At 55.5% G+C, this 11579-nt stretch overlaps 1 protein-coding gene across 1 annotated transcript in view; it reads right to left on the bottom strand.

Annotated features, from left to right (window-relative positions):
- KLHL29 (kelch like family member 29) overlaps nucleotides 1–11579 on the bottom strand; it is a 314685-nt gene that overhangs the window by 67557 nt on the left and 235549 nt on the right. Inside the window, exon 4 of the mRNA XM_024747808.1 lies at nucleotides 164–305. Within this exon, the coding sequence (XP_024603576.1) occupies nucleotides 164–305 (142 nt within the window). The remainder of the gene's footprint in view (nucleotides 1–163; nucleotides 306–11579) is intronic.

The following is an 11579-nucleotide window of genomic DNA, read 5'->3' as shown; positions in this document are numbered from 1 at the left end:
CCACCCCCGTCCCCCTGCCCCCAGTGCAACCTGAGTTCTGGGCTGCTGCAGACCGTGGGTCAGGACCTGCTGAGGAGCTGGGGCACCCAGGAGGTCTCAGACACTTCTCGCCCTCCCCTCCAGCTCCCAGTGTAGGTGGCTCTGTCTGCCCTGGACTACACACCTGGATTGTCGCTCTCCCTCATCTGTTTGGAGGGCGGTTCATCGGTGTCCCAAGGCGTGGACTGATTGATGGGCGTCTGGCCCCACCGGATGCTGGTCGTGAGTCCCTGGGACTGATTGTCTGCTTTGGAGATGCCGGGGGCCTGGGGAGAAGCAGAGCAGGAGGGTGAGCACAGCCTGGCAATGGTCCTGCCCTGGCGCCCATCCCCCGCAGTACTCCTGCTGCCTGAGCCACGGGACCAGAGGCAGAGACCTGGCCCTGCACCCAGTACCACGGGAGAATCGCAGGGCGTTTTGGTGCAGTAGCAGCAGCCGTGGCCTTGGCTAGACTCCCGCCTCCAGGGACGCCCAACCTAACCCAGTGCCTCCTCCACCACCCACTCTACCTGAGCCATCAAAACGGAACGAGCGCTCTGTGCTACGAGAAATGACATCACCCCAGTCCTTGGGTCATTAATAAGCTGCCACAATATGCGCGGGCATGTGCTGAGCACCAACTGTGTACTCAGCCCAGGCCCAGTACCACCATGTGCCCAGCCCTTTGACATGCGGGACGACGGCTCTCCAAAGCATTACCGTCGGGCCCCATCCTGCTTCCACACCAGCCTCCGAGGCCCCAGACTTCCCACTCCACAGAGGAGACGTGGGAGGGGGTGGACTGGGGCCCCTGGGAGGACAGCGCAGGTCCTGCTGCAGGGCTGGAAGGCAGGGACATATGTCTTGGTCATATGTCTTCACTGGGACCTTCGGCTCCGCCCTGCAGGAAGCAGGCAGGCTCTCTGCTCCAGGATCTCACTTGCTAGTTTAGATACTCAATGAGAAAACAAACCTCAGGGCGAAAACAAACATTAGGACAGCACTGGTCTCCCTGAGCTACCATCTTACCATGGAATATTATGTAGGCAATAAAAATCATGTTTACTGGGCTTCCCTGGTGGCACAGTGGTTAAGAATCTGCCTGCCAATGCAGGCGACATGGGTTCGAGCCCTGGTCTGGGAAGATCCCACATCATGCGGAGCAACTAAGCCCGTGTGCCACAACTACTGGAGCCTGTGCGCCTAGAGCCCATGAGCCACAACTACTGAGCCTGTGCGCCTAGAGCCCATGAGCCACAACTACTGAGCCTGTGCGCCTAGAGCCCATGAGCCACAACTACTGAGCCTGTGCGCCTAGAGCCCATGTGCCACAACTACTGAGCCTGTGCTCCTAGAGCCCATGAGCCACAACTACTGAGCCTGTGCGCCTAGAGCCCATGAGCCACAACTACTGAGCCTGTGTGCCTAGAGCCCGTGCTCTGCAACAAGGGAAGCCACTGCAATGAGAAGCCCGCGCAACGCAAAGAAGAGCAACCCCCACTCACCGCAACTAGAGAAAAACCTGCGCGCAGCAACAAAGACCCAATGCAGCCAAAAGTAAAATAAATAAATAAATAAAAAAAGTCTTTGGAGATTAAGACTTGTTTAAAGAAAAAAATCATGTTTACTAAGAATTCCTAATGAGGTGACAAAATGCTTACGCTATAATGTTAAATGAGAAAAGCAGGACATAAAATGACACGCATATAAACTTATCATGTAAAATGATATGTGCAGAAAGGAAAAATCCCAAAATATTAGCAGGAATGTCATTCTTGGGTGAAGGGATTAAGGGAAACTTTTATTCTTTTTGTCTATACTTCTCTGTATTTGCCAAATATTCTGCTGTGGCCATTACCATTATTTATAACATTATAATATTTATAATCAAAAAAAAAATCCCCAAAACACATTGGAGGGCCTGGTACTGGGATAACTGGGATGTGAGTCTCAAGAGAGATGGTTCCAGGAGCAGTGACCACAGCTTGCAGGAGTGTAGCCAGAACCCAGCCAGGTTTGGGGACAGTCATAGAAGGGCAAAGGAGCCTCCAGGGTCATCTGCAGGCCTCTCTCAGGTGAGGCCACTGTGCTCTTGCCTCCTATTGGAAGCTAAGTCAGTGACCCAGCTTGTTGGGGGCAGCGCCCCTTTCTGGGCATCTCTGAGCAGCGGGACTCTCCTTACCAGGCAGGCTGAAGAGTACTGGCAGGTGGGAAGGGGTTTGGACTTACTGGGGCTTTGATGCCTTACGCAGATGACAAACAGTGCCTGCATCAGGGCCTGCTGGGAGAAGTGGGAGCGCATCCTATTAGCACCATAAGCTGTGCTGAGCTAATTGCATTAGGCTGTACTTTATCTCCGGCCTGCATTTCAGATGCTTCACTTCTGTGAACAGCGCAGGAAACAAAGGAAAAGAGTGAATCTCCTGAGGAAAGAACAATTCTGTGGACAAGCTTCCTTATCAGAGGCCTCTGCCCCACTTCTGTCTGTGGGACAGATGAGACAGGGTAGGCGGGGAGGTTGGGGATCTAGCCACACTCACCAATAGTCTTAGGGAACTTAGGAAAGAGAAGCGTGGCTTGTACAGCCTTCTCTAAACAGACAGCTTTCCAGGGTGCCCTGCCTGCAGCCCCCTCTGTATTCCCAGGCTCTTGGGGAGCTGGTGGGTCAGAGGTGCAGAGGTTGCTTTTCCCACAATAAGAGGCATCTGGGGGGAAAGAAGCCAGTGTGATGTCCCATTTGGGGCCCTGTTTTGGGGTGAAGTTTGAATGGGGAGACCCCGGTCTCCTTACCCCTTCTGCCAGTAGGGGGTGCTGCAGCCCCCTCTCTGCGGCCTGGAATTCCCGGAGGCCTCCCAGGCCAGAGGCAGGTTTGGTTTTCCGGGTCCTCCTGCAGTTGCCCTTTGTCCTGGCTGAATCAGCACCCAGGCCTGGTAACCTGACAGGGTGGGGAAGGGCTCCGGGAACTTGGAGGCCCTGGGCCTGGTCCTTAGAGCAGCCGCTGCCGCCAGAAGGGGTGGTCGGGGTCTCCTGCTTGAGAGCAGGTAATCAGACTCTAAAACTTCAGGCGTTCGGGGTTTTGCCCTAAAATTGGGGGAGTTTCTGAACTTGAAAAACTGCACACTTTTCCTCAGGCCCTTGATTCTAAAACACTCCTGCCAGCTCGCTCTCTTGCGCCTTTGCTGGTCAGGGGGTTTGCTCTTCAGTAAACTGGGCCCCTGCTCTGTGGCCGGCCCTGCCCAAACTGGGCCCCCTGGGCTGGGGACGGGCAGTCACTGAGACTCAGCCCTGCCCTCGAGGGGCTGCTCCCAGCTATGAGTCACACTCCAGAAGGAAGCTGGGGGTGCAGGGGGTCCAGGGGGTACTGGGGCGGGCCCAGGGCTCCGGGGTGAGCCTACAACAGGCAACAGGCCTGCTGTCGGCCTGTGTCTTTCATGACTATGACAAGCGAGTTCTTATGTACAAGAAAGAGGTTCTGCTGTGAGAAGGAAAGCAGCCTTTTTTGTTGTTTTTTCTTTAGGAAAGATAAATAAGGACACTCATTCTATTTGGTACTAGCAACTCCTGAAGCTATGAGCAACTTGCGGTTCAGGACTTTTTATTCATTTTATTGAAAAAAAGAAATGAACATTCCTTCCTTCACTCCCTCCAGAAAAAACATGGACACGGGTTGTGCGCTTCGCCAAGGCGCCTGGATGCCCAGGTGGTGAGGAATGTTGCAGCTGCTGATGTGAGTCAGCTCGGCCTGACCAGAGCCCTGTCCTCCTGCAGACGGGTTCCAGGCCCAAGGTAAACTCGAGGTTCCCAGGTTCCGGAGGCTTCTAGGGGACCGTGTGTGGGTTTGCGCCTCCAGCTTTGAACTTGGCTCCTACTAAGACTTTCCGCCTTGGTTCAGCGTCCCCAGAGGTCCACAATTCCACCAAAGGCTCTCCAGGCCACCCGCCTTTCAGGGGGCTGCCAACTCAAGAATGTACAGACACCAACCAGGAGGACAGCCTGGGCCGGTGGGGAGGAGGGCGGGGCTGAGGGAGCCTCCCCTCGCCCCTCCCACTGCCATCACAGAGGATATCACCTAAGCCACGAAGACATCTGGCCTTTCCCCAGTGTTCCTGGCCTTGCTTCTGCTCCAGTGACATGATGGCACTCAGCACAGAGAGGCAGCCGAAGAGAGCCCTCTTCCTGCCCGGCGCCTCCGAGTGGCCCTATCTGCCCATCATTGGCCCAAGCAGGCTTCTCTCTGCTTCCCTTTAATGAGATGCTAATGGGATGCATCATTAACGCAGCAGCTTTTAAACCCCAAGCTCTTGTAAATTTTCAAAGGTCACATTTTTATGGTGGCTGACAGCATCCTGCTTCTTTCAACGACTGAGGAACACTAAGGACCCCGATCCTTTATGGATGAAGCTCTCTGCGAGGGGCGCCATGGGCTGAAGCGCCTGCGGGTCGGGGGGCTGGGAAGCTCCACCTGCGACAAGCCCCCCGAGGCCCCTGGGTTGTGCTCTGTCAGCGTGGGGAGAGCCAGTTACACGTTGCCTACAGAGCGGCACTGGGGACCCTGCTCCACTTAGGGGTTGACGTGCGGGGCCGCAGGTGGTGCACGGTGTGAAGATGCCTGTGTACCCGTGGAGCTGTGACAGCCCGGAAGGGCTGATTTTGCTAATTTGTCCATCCAAAGGGAGCCCTTTTTTCTACTTTGCACAAGGGTGCCATATAGGCCAGCAGCATCCCAGGTGGTCAGGGAAATTTGAAAGATGATGGGATGGGACTCCCCGGGGCCTTGCCATGCCTCGCTTGTTCTCACCCCTCGCCCTGCACACATCAGGATCACAGCCTCGGAACACTGCCTTTCAGGGCTGGTACTGACCTGTACTGGTGGATGGGCTCCATGATGGCAGGGACCCGCGTGGCAGGACCTGACCCAGCTCCTGCCGGCCTGGTGTAGGTGCCCAGGGAAGGCAAGGTCTCTGAGTTACAGTGTTGGCCAACAGTAGGAGTGTTCATCACTGTTGGTTCACGAGTGCATGAATGCATGGCCTACACTTCAGGAGAGGGAATGATGGGAGTAAGAGAACAGAGATGTGGAATCGCGTAGTGCCCCTGGGAAGCCTGATACAGTGTGTTCCTCTCACTGGGGAGATGACGTTTCCAGACCGTGGAGGCCTTGTGTGCCGGGACCCCCAACATCATTGCCCTGAATGCTGCTGGAGGCTGCCTGGAGGCCTAATGCCCCAATCCGCTGACCCCTCGCCCAGTGCCTGAGCATAGTCGGAGATGTGGGATGACTGAGGTTGACTCCTGCCTCGATGGGGCTGGTGGAAAAACCAGAACTCAGCTTCTTCCACTGTTCACCCAAAGATGTCAGAAAAGAGTGACTCAATGGAGCCTGGAAGTTAGGGAGAGCTGACGTTGGACCACAAAAGCTGGGCAGGGTTCAACAAGGCAGATGATTCTGGCCAAGGTCGCCACCAAAGGACCCCACAGCAGCTGGTGCATTTGCAGCCTAGATACAGTGGACAGAGCCAGGCTCCAGGGTTCACTTCCGGGGCTCACGTGGGCCTCTCTCGGGGGAATGACAGTGCCAGCGTCCGAGTCCTCCTCCTGCCCATGAACCTGCCTCCACAGATTGGAACCTGCAAGTCTTGACACTCTTGTCACTCATGTGGTGTGACAGTGTTAGCGGGGACTGCCATCTGCTGAGCATTCCTGAGTACAGCTGCCCCTATCCCTCACAGCAGTGAGCCCCTTCTCCCAAGGGAGCCCAGAGTCCCCCCCGCCACCCCAGCCCTCACCTCGCTTTAATCGATCAGACAATACTCCCATGCTCACTCTGGGCCAGAAGTACCACTGGACACCAAGGCACACCCCAGCCAGGTGGGGGGTTGGGAAATGGCCTGTGATGAAAAGAGAAGCAGCAGCGAGGACAGTAGTGGGAAGCCTGGAGCTGACTACACTCTGAGCTTCAGCTGCAGCCTCATTTTATGTCACCGCTTCCCGTGATCCCCACCTAATTTGGGAAAGACAAGCTTTGGTGAGATATCCCCACAACCCCCCTGGCTCTGGACTCTGAGAGCCCCTTCTGCCGAGGGACTGCTGGTGTGGCCTGAGCCCTGCAGTGGACCTTTGGCAATGTTTTTCCTGATGGCCTGGCACCTTTTTTTTTTTTTTTTTTGCTGTATGTGGGCCTCTCACTGCTGTGGCCTCTCCTGCTGGGGAGCACAGGCTCCGGTCGCGCAGGCTCAGCGGACATGGCTCACGGGCCCAGCCGCTCCGCGGCATGTGGGATCCTCCCGGATCGGGGCACGAACCCGTGTCCCCTGCATTGGCAGGCGGACTCTCAACCACAGCGCCACCAGGGAAGCCCTGCCTGGTACCTTGTGAACACCCCCATCTTGCCCCTATCTCGAGGCGGAAGCCAGAACACGTGCTCTGCCAGCTTCCCTTGCGGCTGGAGCACAGGCATGTGCTCACCTGCTCAGACACACAGGGGTGAGGTTTTGGTCTGGGGGTTGGGCAGTGTGGGGAAGCCAGCAGAGCTCCGAGTCCACGCTCCGCAGAGGCTGGTAGCAGAGGCACACGGATTTGGGAGCACAAGGATGATGCTGGTTCTGGTGTCCTGGGCCCAGCATCAGTGGTGAATGCTCTCATTTCCTTTTTCTTCTTACTCTGAAGTATTCTCAGGGCTCCTCTTGCAGGTTCCCACAGGGCTCCTAGCAGACATGAATGCCCAGGCATCTCTGACCACCAAACCCTGCGTTGCCCTGGGAATTAGCTCCTGGAGGCTGTCGGCTCCAGGACTGAGCATAACTGGGCAGCCTGCTCCCTGAAAAGAGTGGATGTTTCACCTCCTTTTCAGCATCCCTCTTCCTGCAAGGCACTTAGGGGCTTCATGGTGCTCAGGTCCAACTGTGGGGACTGACAGAGGCCAGCTTTTGGTAAACTTATTCAGACTGGGGTGTTGGGAACCTCCCAGGGGCCCTCACACTGCAAAGGTGAAAGGCCAGGAAAGCAATTCTTACTTAAAGGAACGGTGTTGTAATGGTGGAAATTCAGGCTGGGGGTAAGGGAGAGAGATTTTGGTGTCTGAGTTTTTTAGATTACAGCTCCGGGGTTTATACCCAGATGTCTGGCTTTCTAGGACTTACAGGTTATCCATGAGAGAGTGGCTTCCAAGATCACACCGGTAGAGCATTGACCCCCTCTATGGCAGAGGCCCTCTGACTTGTGTGAATGCACATAAGAAGATTCCGGGGGGCAGGGTATTAAGAATTCAGGCTTCAGGACCCCACCTTCAGAGCTTCTGATTCAGTAGGTCTGGGGGGACCCCAAAATGTGGCTCCTTGACAGGCCTACCAGGTGATGCAGTCTATGGACTTCACTCTGGTGGGGGTAAGGACAGTCTTGACATTCAAGTTCTCAGACCCCTGTGCCCCAGTGTGGGGAACCTAGGAGCTGAGGCTGCTGGGCAGGTCCCGATTGGGACAGACTTTTTTGTCCTGCTCATGTGGCTCATGGGAGCCAGACAGGTGACACCGTCTTCATGGAATCCTGTTCCCAGCGTAGGTTCTAGGGGTCAGTAAAACGTGTTGACAGACACCAAAGCTGTAAGTCTGTGACCTCTGGGAAGAGCAAATGACATTTATGGGTCTCTCAGTTCTCATTTCATGATTGCTACTGAACGACAAACAAGAAAATAATTGCAGTTAAATCCCCACTTGGGGCCGGAGGAGGCTCTCCTGAGCCCCTTCTGCCCTCATTAAACAGGCTGCCCTCTCTGGCCCCCTGAACCCAGGCCGCGCCCCTGGCACCCCCTTCGGAGCAGCGCCATAATGCGCTCTGGAGCCCAATGAAATTTCTAATAATACTAACCAATGATGTGTTAAATTGAGACACTTCTGGCTTGCATTCTGGAAACTGCACGATGGTTTAAAGGACCAGTGCTTACCTTTCTCCTTCAATTTGCTGCTAAATTACTGCTTTCGGAGCAACTTACAGAAAAGTAATTCTTTATTTAAATTTTAATTTCAAACTTGTCATTTTAAATATATATTCAGATTCCAATCATATTATGGAATATGATGATGTCTCTGGAGGGCAAGTGTTCCTGCCAGGAGCTGGGTGGGGGCAGAGGATGTGATGGGAGGAGGGGTAAGGGAGCAGAGAAAGCAGGTCTCCACCCCAGGGGGCAGTGTGGCGAGGGCCAACATGTGCTGGGGTGGGAGACAGCACTGCAGAGGCCAGTGGTCAGTCTCTAACCTGGCCCTGTGATTCCAGGCAAGTACTTTAAGTTGAAACCACCAAGCACTTCCTGTGCCTCTTTCTCTTACTGAATCACCACGAGGACCCAACAAACCCCAGCCTAAATGGATTCAGGCACAGATGAGGCGGGGCTGCCCAGCTTGCCCCCATCCTAATGGCTCACGTTTATTGAGCGCCCTCTACATGCCAGGCATGGGCAGGATGGGATTTCTTTCCCTGAGGAAATCTGTGTTCTCACCTTCGTTTTACAGGCGAGAGTAAGAAGGCCCAGAGAACTTCAATGACAGCTAGAGCCTGCCAGGCTTGGGGTGCTAACCGAGGCCTGTTCTATCCTAAGACCCTCAGAAATGCTCTGTGATGGCTGGAATGTCCCCAGGCACCCCTGTCGTGGTTGGCAACTCCATAAATGGGCGTAGTCCTATCAAGCCCGTGCCCACACTACCCTTTTGGGGTTACACTTAGGATCCCTGGTCACAGGAGTACCAGCCACGGCCTCTCCTTCTCCCACCGTGTCCAGCCCAAGTGGGCCTCCTGCTCTGACCCCGACAGCACGCTGGGGTTGGGGAGCCAGATCCACTGGTCCTTCCATCACCTCTCCCACTCCCTTAGACCCCCAGACTCTAACCCACCACTGACATGTTCCACCAACCCCTGCCAGTGAGGTCTTGGCCCTCCCTCTCCAATGGGGCCAGTTCTTCAGTCTCAGACCAGGACCACAGACTGACATCTCCACCCTTCTCCAAAGCCAGCGATGCACTCCCACCCTTCACGTCCCCTCTCCCTCCCTCTGATCAGCCGCCCCTCCCCCTTGGCTTTCCATCACAGGCACTGAAAAATCCTTGTTCAACCACTTTACCTGCCATTCCAGCATCCATCTACCTTCCCTGTCCCCCCTCCACCTTTTGAGGTCACCCCCTCCATGGGATTCAGAACACCTGGTACCCACTCCTGTTACCCCTCAGCTTTCACTGTTTAACTCTTCCCACCCCTGCTCTTCAGTGAAACCACCCCCTTTAAATGGACAGTCATCTCCTATTGCCAAACCCAGTAGCATTTCCCCAGGCTCTCATCCCTGACACCAGCTTCTTCCTCCTTCCTGCTTGAAACTCTTCCCTTCAGTTTCTGTACCAATGCTTTTTCTGGTTGTTGTGTTGTTCACTGGCCTCTTCTCTTGCTGGTTCTCCAGCATGGATATGCTCCAGGGCTCACGCTAGTGTCGCTCTGGCTCTGGCCCCTTCTCTCAGGTCCATCTGGGCCCTATCTTCTTTAAAAATTATTTTTCTGATATGAAACATCTGAGTGGTAGCCATCACCTCTGGTAAAGCCTAGCTTCCTATAGTATTCTGGAAGTATGTTTGCTATTCCCTGTTCCAACATCAAAGTGTATACCTTGGAAACATTTTTGTGGAAAGATCAGCTCAGATGGCCTCCCTTGCAAATGTAAGGCAACTGCGGCTGGGGCTGGTTTTTGCACCGCGCTCCCTCGCATGCCCTGTCCAGGCCCCCAGCCCCTTCCCCCAGACCCCCTCCCAGTGGATGGGCCTCACGGACAAAAGAAATGATAAATCTGGTGGAACCTTACAACTCAAAGCTTTCAACTTTCCTCTAACGACGTTGAACGGAAAACTTCTTAGTCCCATTTCCAAGTAACTTTTCATCCATTACAAAACCCCACAAAATTTTCAAAGGGGCTTTGAAATAAGATCTCCTAGAAAAAAAAAAGCCCATCACAGACGAAAGTCTTTGAAAAGAAAGAGGCCTTCCCTGTGCTTCAGCTCCCCTCTGATATCAGTTTCCCTTTCATTCTGCTGAAAGGTTCAGGGCAGGCCTGGCCCTCAGCAGACGCCTGTGATGTGAGGGAGCCAGTGGCCCAGACGGATGGGTGGGCACGGGGAGGAGAGTGAGGGGCACCTGTTCGCAGCGCTGGGCCAGGCCTTTCATCGCCCCCTTCAATTGGCCCTCACGGCCCCCCTGACAGCTGTGTTCCTTGGAACCTGTCCGGTCTGCTCAGAGGCCCAGCCGCCCTGCTTGTTCCCGCTCAGCTCCACACCGGTGACAGCGCAGCTCCCTCCAGAGCACAGCGACCCATCTTCATTCTTGTCGCCAGAGTGGGCGGGAAGGTAGGTGAGGCAGGGGCGGCCCTGCTCTGATCTGTGATGGACGTTTCCCAGATGCTGGCCCTGCAGGCGATGACTCTGGGGCCACCCCTCGACCTCCCAGCCTCAGAGCCTGTGACCCGCTCGTCCTCTCCGGGGGTTGGCTCCAGACTCACAGACGCACATCACACAGCAGCCACGTCAGGAGCCTCTGTTATCTTCAGATCTGAAATCCTCAGTGAGTCTGGCGAGGAAAAGTCCTCTGCACAGGGCAGCTGAGCTGAGAGCAGGTGCGGGGATACGCGCAGGTCTGTTGCTGACCCGGCCTGGCCCTCAGATGCCAGTACTCTGAGCGCCCGACATTAATTTGGGACCAGGCCTTCCTGGAGTTGGCTCTGAACCACCCGAGGCGGGGGAAGCAGCGGGCTCTCAAGAACGGCTTGGCCAGGGGCTAGCCTGGCCCCTCCGCACCCCAAGGCCCTCCCGGCCCCTCCCCAGAGAGCATTCTAGGACAAACTGTGCTCTCCTTGTATGGAGGACCCACTGGAGCCAGAAAGGACCCCAAGAATGAGCAGTAGCCGACTGTCTGCGATTCCCCTGGGGTCCTTTCTTCAACAAACACCTGACACTCCTATTCAAATCCGCCGTCCACCTTTTGAGTCATGGGTCTGGATGGAGCTCTCCTTGTTTGTCGTTACAGACAGGCTCGCCGGTGAGAGGGAACAGTCCCGACTTCTGAGCGCTCTGCCTTGTGACTCTCTGGGCAGAAGTCGACTGAGAGCTCGACTCTCATGCCTGGTAAGGCGGTCCTGCACAGCCATCTTCGGCGACCTCGTTAGCAGCCTAATCAGAGGGAGGATTGTGGCAGGGCCACCCCGAGGCCAGGCAGGACGAAGAAGCAAACAACAGAGCACAAATGTGGCCACAAGGCGGCTCCTCAGACGGGGTGGCACAGCTGAAGGAGCTGTTTTACGGCCAGTCAGTGCCCGAGTGTGCGTCTCAGCACTGGAGCCTAGATTCCGAGGCAGCATAGGGCTGGGAGCCCGGGGGGGTGGACCAGCTCTGCAGTGGAATCTTCCAGAACGCTTGAAGAGGCACTCAGTTGACATCTTCCCGCCGTCTGGTGCTTTCTCTTTGCTGTCTCCTGCCCAGGCTCTCTGTGAGAGCAGTGTGCGGCCAGGCAGTGTCCTGAGGGAGGGGTGTGCCCTCTGG

The sequence above is a fragment of the Neophocaena asiaeorientalis genome, unplaced genomic scaffold (genome assembly GCF_003031525.2).
Source record: "Neophocaena asiaeorientalis asiaeorientalis breed wild unplaced genomic scaffold, Neophocaena_asiaeorientalis_V1.1 scaffold84, whole genome shotgun sequence".
Taxonomy (NCBI): Eukaryota; Metazoa; Chordata; class Mammalia; order Artiodactyla; family Phocoenidae; genus Neophocaena; species Neophocaena asiaeorientalis.
This window is presented reverse-complemented; position numbering and strand designations above follow the sequence as displayed.